Source organism: Lepidochelys kempii, chromosome 2 (assembly GCF_965140265.1).
Source record: "Lepidochelys kempii isolate rLepKem1 chromosome 2, rLepKem1.hap2, whole genome shotgun sequence".
Lineage (NCBI taxonomy): Eukaryota > Metazoa > Chordata > Testudines > Cheloniidae > Lepidochelys > Lepidochelys kempii.
Genome location: NC_133257.1, coordinates 43334686 through 43346822, shown reverse-complemented (window position 1 = coordinate 43346822; position 12137 = coordinate 43334686). Strand labels below are relative to the sequence as shown.

Genomic DNA, 12137 nt, shown 5'->3' with positions numbered 1-12137 from the left:
ACTGACATCTTAATACTCAGAATCATGCACTTCATAAACAAATACAGTGGCTTTTTGTCTCTTCAGACTGTCAAAGCCACATCCTCCCTTGGTGATCCCAGGGTTACATATAACCTGGAGGAGGGTCAAGTTCCAGAGACTAACATGCCTGTTCGTTTCTACCTGAAGCCAAACAGAGTGGATGGATCTGCTTCTCTACTAGTCTCAGAACCACTTGACTTTGAGACAACTAGGTTTTTCACTCTGAGAGTCAGGGCACAAAATGTAGCAATGATTCCTTTAGCTTCATTCACCACTGTCTGTATTAATATAACAGGTAAGTACCACTGAATTACTGTAACTAGAACAGGTAATTTTAGAATGACACTCAAAGTATTTCTAAAATATCAGTACTAGAAATTATGGAATGAAGCCTGGACTTAACAGCATAAGATTTCTTTTGAGTTTTAAGACGTGCAGTAGTAGAAATAGTCTTTTCATCTGAAGAAACCACAAAGTGTGATTTAACAAGTGGGATGTGGTATTTAAAAACATACACTTAATATAGAAATATCTGCACTAAAAAGTAATGCAGTGCTATGTAAGTGTAAAATTAAAGGAATCCTTCTAATGCCAGAAATGGCCCAGTAAGTGTTCCAATTCTAGTGAGAGAAAAGTGTAGTACTGGAAATATTTCATATATTAGGGATATTTGGGGATTACTGAAATGATTAACTCTTGGAACAGGACAGCAAAAATGCATACCTAGTAATTGTTAATTGTCCCTTTAAAAAAAACAAACAAACATCTTTGCACTTTTAAGGAAAAAAACCCTACTATATAATTTCACAAATTATTAAAATTAAATGTTACTTGTTTGTCCCTCGTTAGTTAATATTACATACACTTGTGTAGTGGGTTAGCAGTGGTGTGGGTGTGGGTCAGTGGGAGGCCACTCTGCCTCACTACATCAGGGTCATCAGAAAAAGATACGAAAAAGTTCATCTTTACTAATTTTGCTACCATAATTGCACAGTGAAAAGTATGTTAATCTATGGAGCTCTTCCATAATACACCAAAACACCTGTTGTTTATTTGTGTAGTGGCTAGTACCTAAAGTCAGGACCAGGGCCCTATTGTGCTAGGCGCCACACACACACACACACACACCTCCCTCCCTCCCTCTTGTGCTAGGCGCCACACACACACACACACACCTCCCTCCCTCCCTCTCTCTCTCTTTGGAACAGAGAATGTCTTTTGAAATGAAAACATTCTGTGCTCAAAAGAGATTACAATCAAACTACCACAAATCAATATTCATTAGTAACATTGTTCCATGGTCCTATTAATAGTGTTGTAACTCAGTTTAATGGCAACTTCATTTTAGCCAGGAACAAAAATGATTTTCCAGTAACGTAAAATTCGAAACAAGAGATTCATTTTGGGGTGGGGGAAGGGAATGCAAGTTAAACCACTTTTAAGTGGGAAATTAGCTACCAGAAGTCCTCAACTTATAAAGTATGACTTTTTATATATGCATATGCAAAAAAATACACACATTATATACATACATAGAGAGAGAGACTGTATTCCCCCCACTCTCAGCTCAACAATGGGTGAATGCATTTACTAAAACTGAAAGAATATTGACTGTGTTTGTTGAAATAACACATGAAAAATAGTCTGTCACAAGGGAGAGTTAGGAACACAGGAAAACTGGGTTGTAAAGCAAGCCTGTAGTAACAACAAACACAGTAGCAATCTAAGGCCCTGATCCTACAAGCACTTGCACATGTTGGAATCAGTGGGACCATCTCATGGTTGTAAAGTTAAATGTGTGTGTTTGCAAGATCAGGCCCTAAGAATTTGTCAGCCTCATTCATCGAGAAATGCTTAAAATTGCATTTCTCTGTTTTACCTACTATTGTTACACATAATGTTTAGAATAGAACATATTTAGCAAAATATTTTTGTCTGTTTTTAATTTGTTTTTTGTGTTTTACAGTACTTGGTGTAGCTTCAATTTCATCAATTGACTTCAGTCAGCTCCTCTGTTTGGCCTTTCACACAGCAACAGGGGAAAGAAGTTTTTTAAAACAGAAAAATGTGGTTGTAAAACTGCAGAAGTTAGCTGGGGAGTTCAGTGCAAATGTGGCACTGAAGCTACTTTTAATCCATATTTTGAAAATGACTGAATTTCAAGTTGACAGTATCTCTTTAAATTAATGACACTTCATAACTGCAGTTACTGACACTGGAGTGGTCCCCAAGGCTCTGATCCTGCAAAGACAAGGGCAGGCCTGCACACAAACTTTCATCAAAATAACAAAAGGGGTGAAGTAAAAACCAGTTATTTTGGTGGAGGTCTGTTATCAGATGTTAGTCCTATCTTAAATTTAGATATGATGAACAGTTCCATTGGTGTCAATAAGTAATCCTGAATGCTATTCAGTAGGTATGTAAGTCTTTGCCAGGACCAGGGCCAAAGAATATCCAGCTCCTGGTTTCAGTAAGTTAATAGGTTAATCGGTGTCTCGCATAATACCTGAAATCACAGCATCACGTCTTGCAGAAACTTCACAATCGCTCTAATTAAAAGAGCTTCTGCCATCTGCCTTGAGAATGGGAATGCAGAAAACAGGATTGGACATTAGCAGGAACTCTGTGATAGTTTTTCAAAACAATCTGCTAATTTGTTTTTTAAAAGGTGCAGTTTTAAGATTTGAACCTCCTCTCATTATCTCTTAACTCCTCTCTCTGCAGATGTCAATGATAATGTTCCGTTCTTCACATCTTCTACCTACAAGGTGTCTGTACCTGAAGAAGCAGCTATTGGCACGTCTGTTGCCCAGGTTTTAGCAACTGACTTGGATTCTGGGCCATATGGAGAGGTTTATTACTCTTTTTCTCCCAGCAATATTAATCTGTTAAATAGCATTGACACAGTTAAACAATGAGAAAAGATAAGTAGCAGATGGGACAATAATGAGCCATAGGCACCTCTCCCTTCCTCTTTGAGCAGGGTGGCTAATTTTTACCTAAATAAGAGCTGCCTCTGATCTGTAAAAAACAGGAGAGGAAGGATGGTCCTGTGGTTAGGGCACTAGTATGGGAGATCTGGATTCAGTCTCTATTACACCACTGGCTTCCTGTGTGACCTTGGGCAAGTTAGTCTCTCTGTGCCTCAGTTCCCCATCCGATAGTAGTGATAATAGCACTGCCCTACCTCACAGGGGTCTTGTGAGGATAAATATAGTAAAGATTAAGAGGCAGTCAGATATTACAATGATTGGGACCATACAAGTACCACAGATAGGTGGGTAGGTACGATGTATACAGTCTGCTCCATCTCAGACAGAGGGAGACTCTAGATCATGTCACATAGTGACCCAACTTGAGCTGGAGACATGATGAAGCACTGCATGCTGCTACTCATGCTCTCTTTGGGCTGCCCCCACCATATTAATTGTCAGGCTGTAGGCTTCATTTTTGAACTTTTTGTTCACGTTTGACTCATGAATGGCTGGCTTTTTGGCCAGCTCTGGTGTAGTGATCAAATACAAACAGGCAAGCAGCATTGTGAAGTGCTGCTCACCCTTTTCTGCCCCATTCATTACCCCCTTCCCAAAATCCACAGCATGGCTCTTGTTAGAGAACTTTGACTCTGTGTGTTATCATTTTGTAACTTGTAAACCTGCCATAAGCTGTCACTGAAAAACTGTGTAGCAAATATTGTATATAGAACTGGTGGGAAAATGTGTGGGGATTTTTCCTTTCAAAAAAATTTACTTTTCGTCATAGAACTGAAAATTTTCAGCTGAAAAGTTTTTGGTTTTCAAAGTTTCTGTGAAATATGTGGTTTAATCTAAGCTCAGTTTTCCTTCGGAAAACTTTGATGGACATTTTTTTGACCAGTCCTAATTGTATATTACCAGGAACATCGGGGTTATTTTACATAAGCATTCTAACTTTGTTGTCAAATTGAGTGAAGGCCTCAAGAACAGTCTGTTCAGTCAAGAGCCTCTTCAGATATTATTTTGCAGACAGTTTGAAAGGGCTCAGGAAGGATGGGGAAACAGCACTCGCATGAAATGGTATGCATGGAACCTCACATACAATTTCTGAACTTCAGGTTCAATATTCAATATTGGAAGACCCTAGTGAAGACTACCGGTTCTTCATCATTGATCCTGAGAGAGGAATTATTTCCACCAAAGCATCTTTTGACAGAGAGAAGAGAGGCTCTTATTTAATTGAAGTTCAGTCTCAGGATTCTGCAGAGTCTGCGCGACCTGGTGTTTATGGGCAGCCCAACACAGGTAAGCATGACGGCTTAGATACCAGGTAAGAAAGGGTTCCACTGCCATTGGTAGAAGCGGAGTTTTTCATGGAATGTCGGAGTAGGTTACACAGACAAGATGGGTGAGGTAATATCTTTTATTGGACCAACTTTTGTGGGTGAGAGAGACAAGTCTTCGAGCTTTGCACAGAGTTTTCTTCAGGGATAGGTTAGGCCATCCCACAAGTAACTTTGTCTGGTCTCCGTAATCTAAATTTTCATTTTCAGATACAGCATATGTGAAGATTTTTGTCAGTGACGTCAATGACAATGCTCCAGCTTTCCCTCACCCAGTATATGAAATCAGTATAGAGGAGGACAAGGAAGTTGGATGTGTTGTTGTGACAGCAACAGCAAATGATGAAGATGAAGGTGTGCCAACATACTTCTCCTATATTTTTCCGTGCTTTTGAGTAATGCAGCGTCCACCATAATAATGGTTTCTCTTGTGAGCTAATGATTTTCTGTTTTAATCCTGTGATTGATTGTATTTAGGAGAAATTTTAAATGGATTTCAATAGTTTGGAGAGGAGAAGAATCTCTGTGGCTTAAATGTGTCAAGAACTCTTAGTAATCTACTCAAGTTTCCACTTTGTAGAATAACAATATGCTAGTGATCCTTTTATTTTAGAACAACAGACATTTAAATCCTCACAATTCTTCTATTTGTTGGCGATGTGCTAAATGCCCCTCTTAGTCTGGTTGGTGAAGGAGAAAGGAGAGAAGTTGGAGCATACTGCTGGCATTGAGAATTTGAAAAAAAAACAAACCCACAACTTGTTAGTCACTTTGATAGGTGGGTTACTACTGGGGCCAAATTCTCATGTTCAAACATCTGAAATACAGCGGGTTTTTTTCTGACTCCTATCAGTTGCTGCTCATGTCACTTCAATAGCATATGGGTAAGACATTTCATAATAAATTAAAAGGTTGAAAATGTTTCCCCCCCTCTATTAAGAGCTTACATATTCTGTATGGAAAATGATTCTTTGCCCCTGTGCTAAATGGAGTGAACTTGATTTTAACAATCAAAACCGCTTCAGTGTATCAAGTATCTTGTCATGTTTCTTCCTTTTTTCCTTTTCAAAGAACAATAGCTTATCACTTTCTCAAGTTTCCAAACATTTTGCAGCAATGCAAAACAAAATAACTAGGATCGTATGTATGGAATATATTTTGAAAACAAATGGTCTTTTGAAACCTTGCTGTTCTTTTGAGATTTTGGCACCACCTGGTGGTAAAAATAAAATGAGTGTGTAGTAACAACAGATGTTTGGGTTTAACATGGGGGGGAAACTATTAAACAAAAATAGCTTCTAGACTTTAATAACACTACATTATTTCAGTTTCAGCAAATGAATGCACATTAGACGTGTAGGGCTAACTTCTACTTGCAAACTACGCTTGTACATATAACTATGCAAAATGGAACAAAAGAGTTGCCTAACTTCTACTTGCAAACTACGCTTGTACATATAACTGTGCTTACAAACACAGAACTCTGCAGTTATTTGTTTTTCTGTCTTACTCACACTTTCACATACACGTTTCTGACTACAGTTACTTTTTTGTTAAGGCATAATACAACTGCTTGTCTCTTAAATTTTGGCCTATTGCGTGCAAGTCAAACTATGCATCCCATTAATAAATGTTTGCTGCGGCTTTACTGCGTGCTTTGAGAAGTATGGTATGGAATTCTATATTAGCAGTAAGTAAACATTTGCTGTTTCATACAGGTGCAAATGCCAAACTGAGGTATCAGATTACATCAGGAAATGTGAAAGGAGCTTTTGATGTTGAACCCGAAGTGGGAACCATCTTCATTACTCAGTGTCTGGACTATGAACAAGAGCAGCGTTATGAGCTCCGGCTTGTAGTCTCTGATGGGAAGTGGGAGAATCACACACTCATTGCCATCAATGTAATCAATAAGAATGACGAAGCTCCAGTGTTCACTAACAATGAGTACCATGACAGTGTCTTAGAGGAACTTACAGATCTGCCTGTTATGGTTCTAAAGGTAAATCAGTTTGCATAAAACAGAGATGGGTTTTTTGGAGGGTAAATTAAACTTTTATTCATGCATAACTACATCAGTTACTGAGAGCCAGATCTCATCAGAAGAGGGTGAACCCTGACACCTGGAATCTGTAAGATTCTGATATCCTTCTGTCTTCCATGTTTTCCAGCTATCTACGTTCTTTTTATAGAATAGATTAAACAAAAATATGTGGTGGCTGGAATTAGGTAATAAACTTAGTTACTGGCCAGTATAAATGTAAACAAACCTACTGATCCATGGTAAGAAAAGTGCAAAGGGAAGATAGACTTGTGGTTGAGACATGGGACTGAAAGTCAGAAGATCAGCTTTCTCTTCTCAACTGTCACAGGCTTCCTTTGTGACCTTGGGCAAATCACTTACTCTTGTCGCTGACTTCATTTCCATATCTGTAAAATGGGGATACATACCTACTTTACTGGGGTGTTCATCAGTATTTGTAAGGTTCTTTGAGATCTCTGGGTGAGAAGACACTATGGAAGTGCCAAGGATATAGGTGATGACATTCGACATTGGTGAGGCCTATTCGACATTGGTGAGGCCTCATCTGGAGTACTGTGTCCAGTTTTGGGCCCCACACTACAAGAAGGATGTGGATAAATTGGAGAGAGTCCAGCGAAGGGCAACAAAAATGATTAGGGGTCTGGAACACATGACTTATGAGGAGAGGCTGAGGGAGCTGGGATTGTTTAGCCTGCAGAAGAGAAGAATGAGGGGGGATTTGATAGCTGCTTTCAACTACCTGAAAGGGGGTTCCAAAGAGGATGGCTCTAGACTGTTCTCAATGGTAGCAGATGACAGAATGAGGAGTAATGGTCTCAAGTTGCAGTGGGGGAGGTTTAGATTGGATATTAGGAAAAACTTTTTCACTAAGAGGGTGGTGAAACACTGGAATACGTTACCTAGGGGGGTGGTAGAATCTCCTTCCTTAGAGGTTTTTAAGGTCAGGCTTGACAAAGCCCTGGCTGGGATGATTTAACTGGGAATTGGTCCTGCTTCGAGCAGGGGGTTGGACTAGATGACCTTCTGGAGTCCCTTCCAACCCTGATATTCTATGATTCTATGATTTCCCCATCAGAGGAGTATAAGGAAGAGAAGACCCAAATTCTGACCAGTTTCTAACCCCTCCTGTCTGTTCCTATGAATCAATTTCTGTTTGCTCCTCTGGTTCAACTTCCACAGGATCTCACTGCAAATACTTGTTCAGCTGATTTTTACTATTACTTCCACCTAACTCTTCCTGTATATTTTCCCCACTCTTCCAAAATGCACTAGCATGCAGAATGCATTAGTCTCCCTAAACACAATCAGCCTATTTCTCCAGCCCAGCTATAACCTTTGCAGAATGACCCAAATGACTCAAGCCAACTGATGGTTACTCTTAACTGTTAACATATAGGGGCATGTTCTTTAGTAGGCCTCCATAGTACTGCAGCTTGCAGTAGAATTTCCAGTTCTCTCTCTCACCCCTCCTGTGGTTTGTTCTAGGTTTCTGCAACTGACCCTGATCAAGAAGCTGACCAGAGTGCCCTTTGCTACTCTTTACATGGACACGGGGCCAATAGTGAGTTCTGCATCAACGAGTACACAGGAGAGATCTATGCAAACAAAAAGCTAGACCGTGAAAAGCGATCCATATGGCGCTTTCTTGTTCTTGCTACAGATGAAAATGGAGAGGGACTAACTGGCTTTGCAGATGTAATCATAGAGGTCAGAGATGTGAATGACAACCCACCTCTTTTCCTTTGCATGTCAGAGGGCTGCTTCATGGGGCAGGTTCCTGAAGATTCCCCAGCAGGCACCACTGTAATGGAAATGAATGCCGTAGACCTTGATGACCCCAAAGCTGGGAAGAATGCAGTATTAACGTACAGAATTATTCAAAATGTCCAAAATGAAATCAACCTCAACTTGTTTTCAATCAACCCGGTTACGGGCACCATCTGTACTGTGCTCGGATCCTTGGACCGGGAGAAGGAAGAGAAGTATCTGGTGGTGGTTGAAGGAAGGGATGGAGGCGGGCTCACTGGGACAGGCACCGCCACCATTTTGGTGTCTGATATAAATGACCACGCTCCAGTCTTTACACGGAAGATGTATACGGCTTTTGTCTCTGAAAATGCAAGTATCAACACTGAGGTCACAATGGTAGCTGCTACGGACAGAGATGAGGGAGAAAATGCTGTGGTGACATTCAGTATCCTCGATGGGGATGATGATCGTAAATTCTCCATAGAGACAGATAAAATCAACAGACGTGGGGCTATTCGGCTGCGGAAACACCTGGACTTTGAGAAACCTCATGAGAGGGTGTTTAACCTGACCGTGAAAGCTGAAGACACCGATTTCTTCAGCATTGCTCACTGTGTTGTCTATGTGGAGGATTCCAATGACCACGCCCCTGTGTTTTATCCCCCGTTCTATGAAGTGATGGCTCTGGCTGAAGATGTGCCTCTCGGCACTAAAGTTGTGCAGGTTTCTGCTGTCGATTTAGATTCGGGGCTGAATGGAAGGTTTTTGTATCACCTGATAAACAGGTCTAACCCAAGTGGGCAGTTCTCCGTGGGTAATGATGGTTGGGTTGTAGTTGCAGGATCGCTGGATCATGAGGCTGCGACACAGCACCACCTTGTGGTCATAGCCACTGATATGGGACAACCTCGGCTGACTGGCAGTGCCTCTGTTCTCGTGACTCTGCAGGATGTGAATGACAACGGGCCAGAGTTTGAGGCTCAGTATAACCCAGTCATCTGGGAAAACACTGCTTCGCCGCAAATTGTCCAAATGAACGAGACTTCTACTTTGTTATATGCTAGAGACAGAGACACTGCTGCTAATGGAGGGCCTTTCTCCTTTCACTTGCTCAGCAACTTTGGCAACGTAGCTTACTTTAACTTGCAGGATTTCAGCAATGGAAGTGCATTGCTCACTGCACTGCATACCTTTGACAGAGAAGTGCACAAGGTGTTTTACCTGCCCATTCTGATTACTGACAGCGGGACTCCTCCTATGAGCTCAACCAACACGTTAACTGTTAATATTGGGGACCGAAATGATCATCCTCATTCTGCTGGCTACATGGAATACCTCATCTACTGCTATGATGGTAATTGATTTGGAACTTATTTCACTGGGCTATACTCAGACGATGAGCAGCAGGTGTGCGATTCAAAGAGATCTGTTCCATTCCACAAGAGCTGCTTTCCATGATACATTAGCATGTTGGTGGGGAATGCAGCTCTGCCAAAAGGTTGATTAGAACTGAAACTTGGTGTGTAAGGTCTGGTCCCAGGGGTTGGAGTTAATTGGTGTGTGGAGGAGATTGAATTTGGGGTTGAAGGAGGGTAATTGGCTTCTACCTTACGTACACTTCTATAAAACTTAAGTAAATGGTTTTCAGATGCTATTTGGTTTCCCTTTAATTATGAAATAGCTTGACTTATTTTATACTGATGTTGTTCATTTAATAATGTTGTCAAAGGCTGTGATCTGGATTCAAGTCTGAATACCCTGAGAGAGTGCTTGAAATTTGAGGTTAAACTAATCTGGCATGTTGTCTAGTTAATGTTTTAAATGTGAACCCGAATATGAACCATCTGTACCCTCTGAAAAGTTAATGCAAGCCTTGAACTGCCCAAAAATAGAAATGGAAAAAATCTTCTGTGCTGCTGTTTTTTGTGCCCTCCTTCGCTCATTGCAGCCATCATGAGGCAGGGCACCTTCCCTGACCCTCAGCTCCCCACTCCCTGATGATCTCTTGCAGTCCCCAGTCTCCTTACATAAGCCCCAAAGCAGAGTAAACTATATAAATAAGTTATGTTGTAACTGTGGGGCTTGCATCTGTGTGGTGTTGAACTCCTCCTCCCCAAATCCCACCTTGTTCCTCTGGTCACATGGCATACCCTCTAACTAGTGTTTCTGATCAGGAGGAATTTGACTTCTCTTCCTAGTAGCGCTGTCGATTAATCACAGTTACCTCACACGCGATTAACTAAAAAAATTTAATCTCGATTAAAAAAATTAATCACCGTTTTAATCGCTGTTAAACAAGTGACTACCAATTGAAATTTATTAAATATTTTGGATGTTGTTCTACATTTTCATATATGTCTTGTATTCTGTGTTGTCATTGAAATCAAAGTGTATATTTTGATGACAAATATTTGCACTGTAAAAGTGATAAACAAAAGAAATTCAATTCACCTCATACAAGTACCATAGTGCAATCTCTATGTCCTGAAAGTGCAACTTCCAAATGTAGATTTTTTTTGTTTTGTTACATAACTCCACTCAAAAACAAAACAAAGTAAAACTTCAGAGGCTACGATTCCACTCAGTCCTACTTCTTGTTCAGCCAATCGCTAAGACAAAAAAGTTTGTTTACCTTTATAGGAGATAATGCTGCCCTCTTCTTATTTACCGTGTCACCAGAAATTGAGAACAGGCATTTACCTGGCACTTTTGTAGCCGGCATTGCAAGGCATTTAGGTGCCAGATATGCTAAACATTCGTATGCCCCTTCATGCTTCAGCCACCATTCCAGAGGACATGTTTCCATGCTGATGACGCTTGTTAAAAAAAATTAATGCATTAATTAAATTTCTGACTGAACTCCTTGGGGGAGAATTGTATGTCCCCTGCTCTGTTTTACCCGCATTCTGCCATATATTTCATGTTACGGCAGCCTTGGATGATGACCAAGCACTTGTTGTTGTTTGTTTTTAAGAACACTTTCACTGAAGATTTGACAAAATGCAAAGAACGTATCAATGTGAGTTTTGTAAAGATCGCTACAGCACTCGACCCAAGATTTAGGAATCTGAAGTGCCTTCCAAAATCTGAGAGGGATGAGGTAGGGAGTATGCTTTCAGAAGTCTTAAAAGAGCAGTACTCTGATGCAGAAACTACAGAACCCAAACCACCAAAAAAGAAAATCCACCTTCTGCTGGTGGCATCTGACTCAGATAATGAAAATGAACATGCATCAGTCTGCACTGCTTTGGATGGTTTTTTGAGCAGAACCCGTTATCAACATGGATGCATGTCCCCTGGAATGGTAGTTGAAGCATGCGCATCTGGCACGTAAATATCTTGCGACGCGGGCTACAACAATGCCATGAGAATGCCTGTTCTCGCTTTCAGGTGACATTGTAAACAAGAAGTGTGCAGCATTGTCTCTTGCAAATGTAAATAAACTTGTTTGTCTGAGTGATTGGCTGAACAAGAAGCAGGACTGAGTGGACTTGCAAGCTCTTAAAAATTTACATTGTTTTATTTTTGAACGCAGTATTTTTGTAAATAATTCTATATTTGTAAGTAGAATTCAACTTTCAAGACAGAAATTGCATTACAGTACTTGTATTAGGTGAATTGAAAAATACTATTTCTTTTGTCTTTTTGCAAACACTTGTAATCAAAAATAAATATAAAGTGAGCACCATACACTTTGTATTCTATGTTGTAATTGAAATCAATATATTTGAAAATGTAGAAAACATCCAAAAAATTTTAAATAAATGGTTATTTATTTATTTATTTATTATTGTTTAACTGTGCGATTAATTGTGATTAATTTTTTTAATGGCTTGACAGCCCTACTTCCTAGGTATACTGTAGTAGAGCTGACATGATGATATGTTATAAGATGTGTATATATAGACAGTGCCAGTGTATTGGACAGCTATTCTACTTGACATGTGCTTGTTATAAGGTTTAGTTTGATGTATAGAGTGAAATTTTGTGTGGCTGCTATTTACA

At 40.1% G+C, this 12137-nt stretch overlaps 1 protein-coding gene across 1 annotated transcript in view; it reads left to right on the top strand.

Moving 5' to 3' along the window:
* LOC140906500 (neural-cadherin-like) overlaps positions 1 to 12137 on the top strand; it is a 94606-nt gene that overhangs the window by 63693 nt on the left and 18776 nt on the right. Inside the window, exons 13-18 of the mRNA XM_073330553.1 lie at positions 67 to 316; positions 2746 to 2873; positions 4115 to 4301; positions 4550 to 4693; positions 6058 to 6341; positions 7869 to 9486. Of these exons, the coding sequence (XP_073186654.1) occupies positions 67 to 316; positions 2746 to 2873; positions 4115 to 4301; positions 4550 to 4693; positions 6058 to 6341; positions 7869 to 9486 (2611 nt within the window). The remainder of the gene's footprint in view (positions 1 to 66; positions 317 to 2745; positions 2874 to 4114; positions 4302 to 4549; positions 4694 to 6057; positions 6342 to 7868; positions 9487 to 12137) is intronic.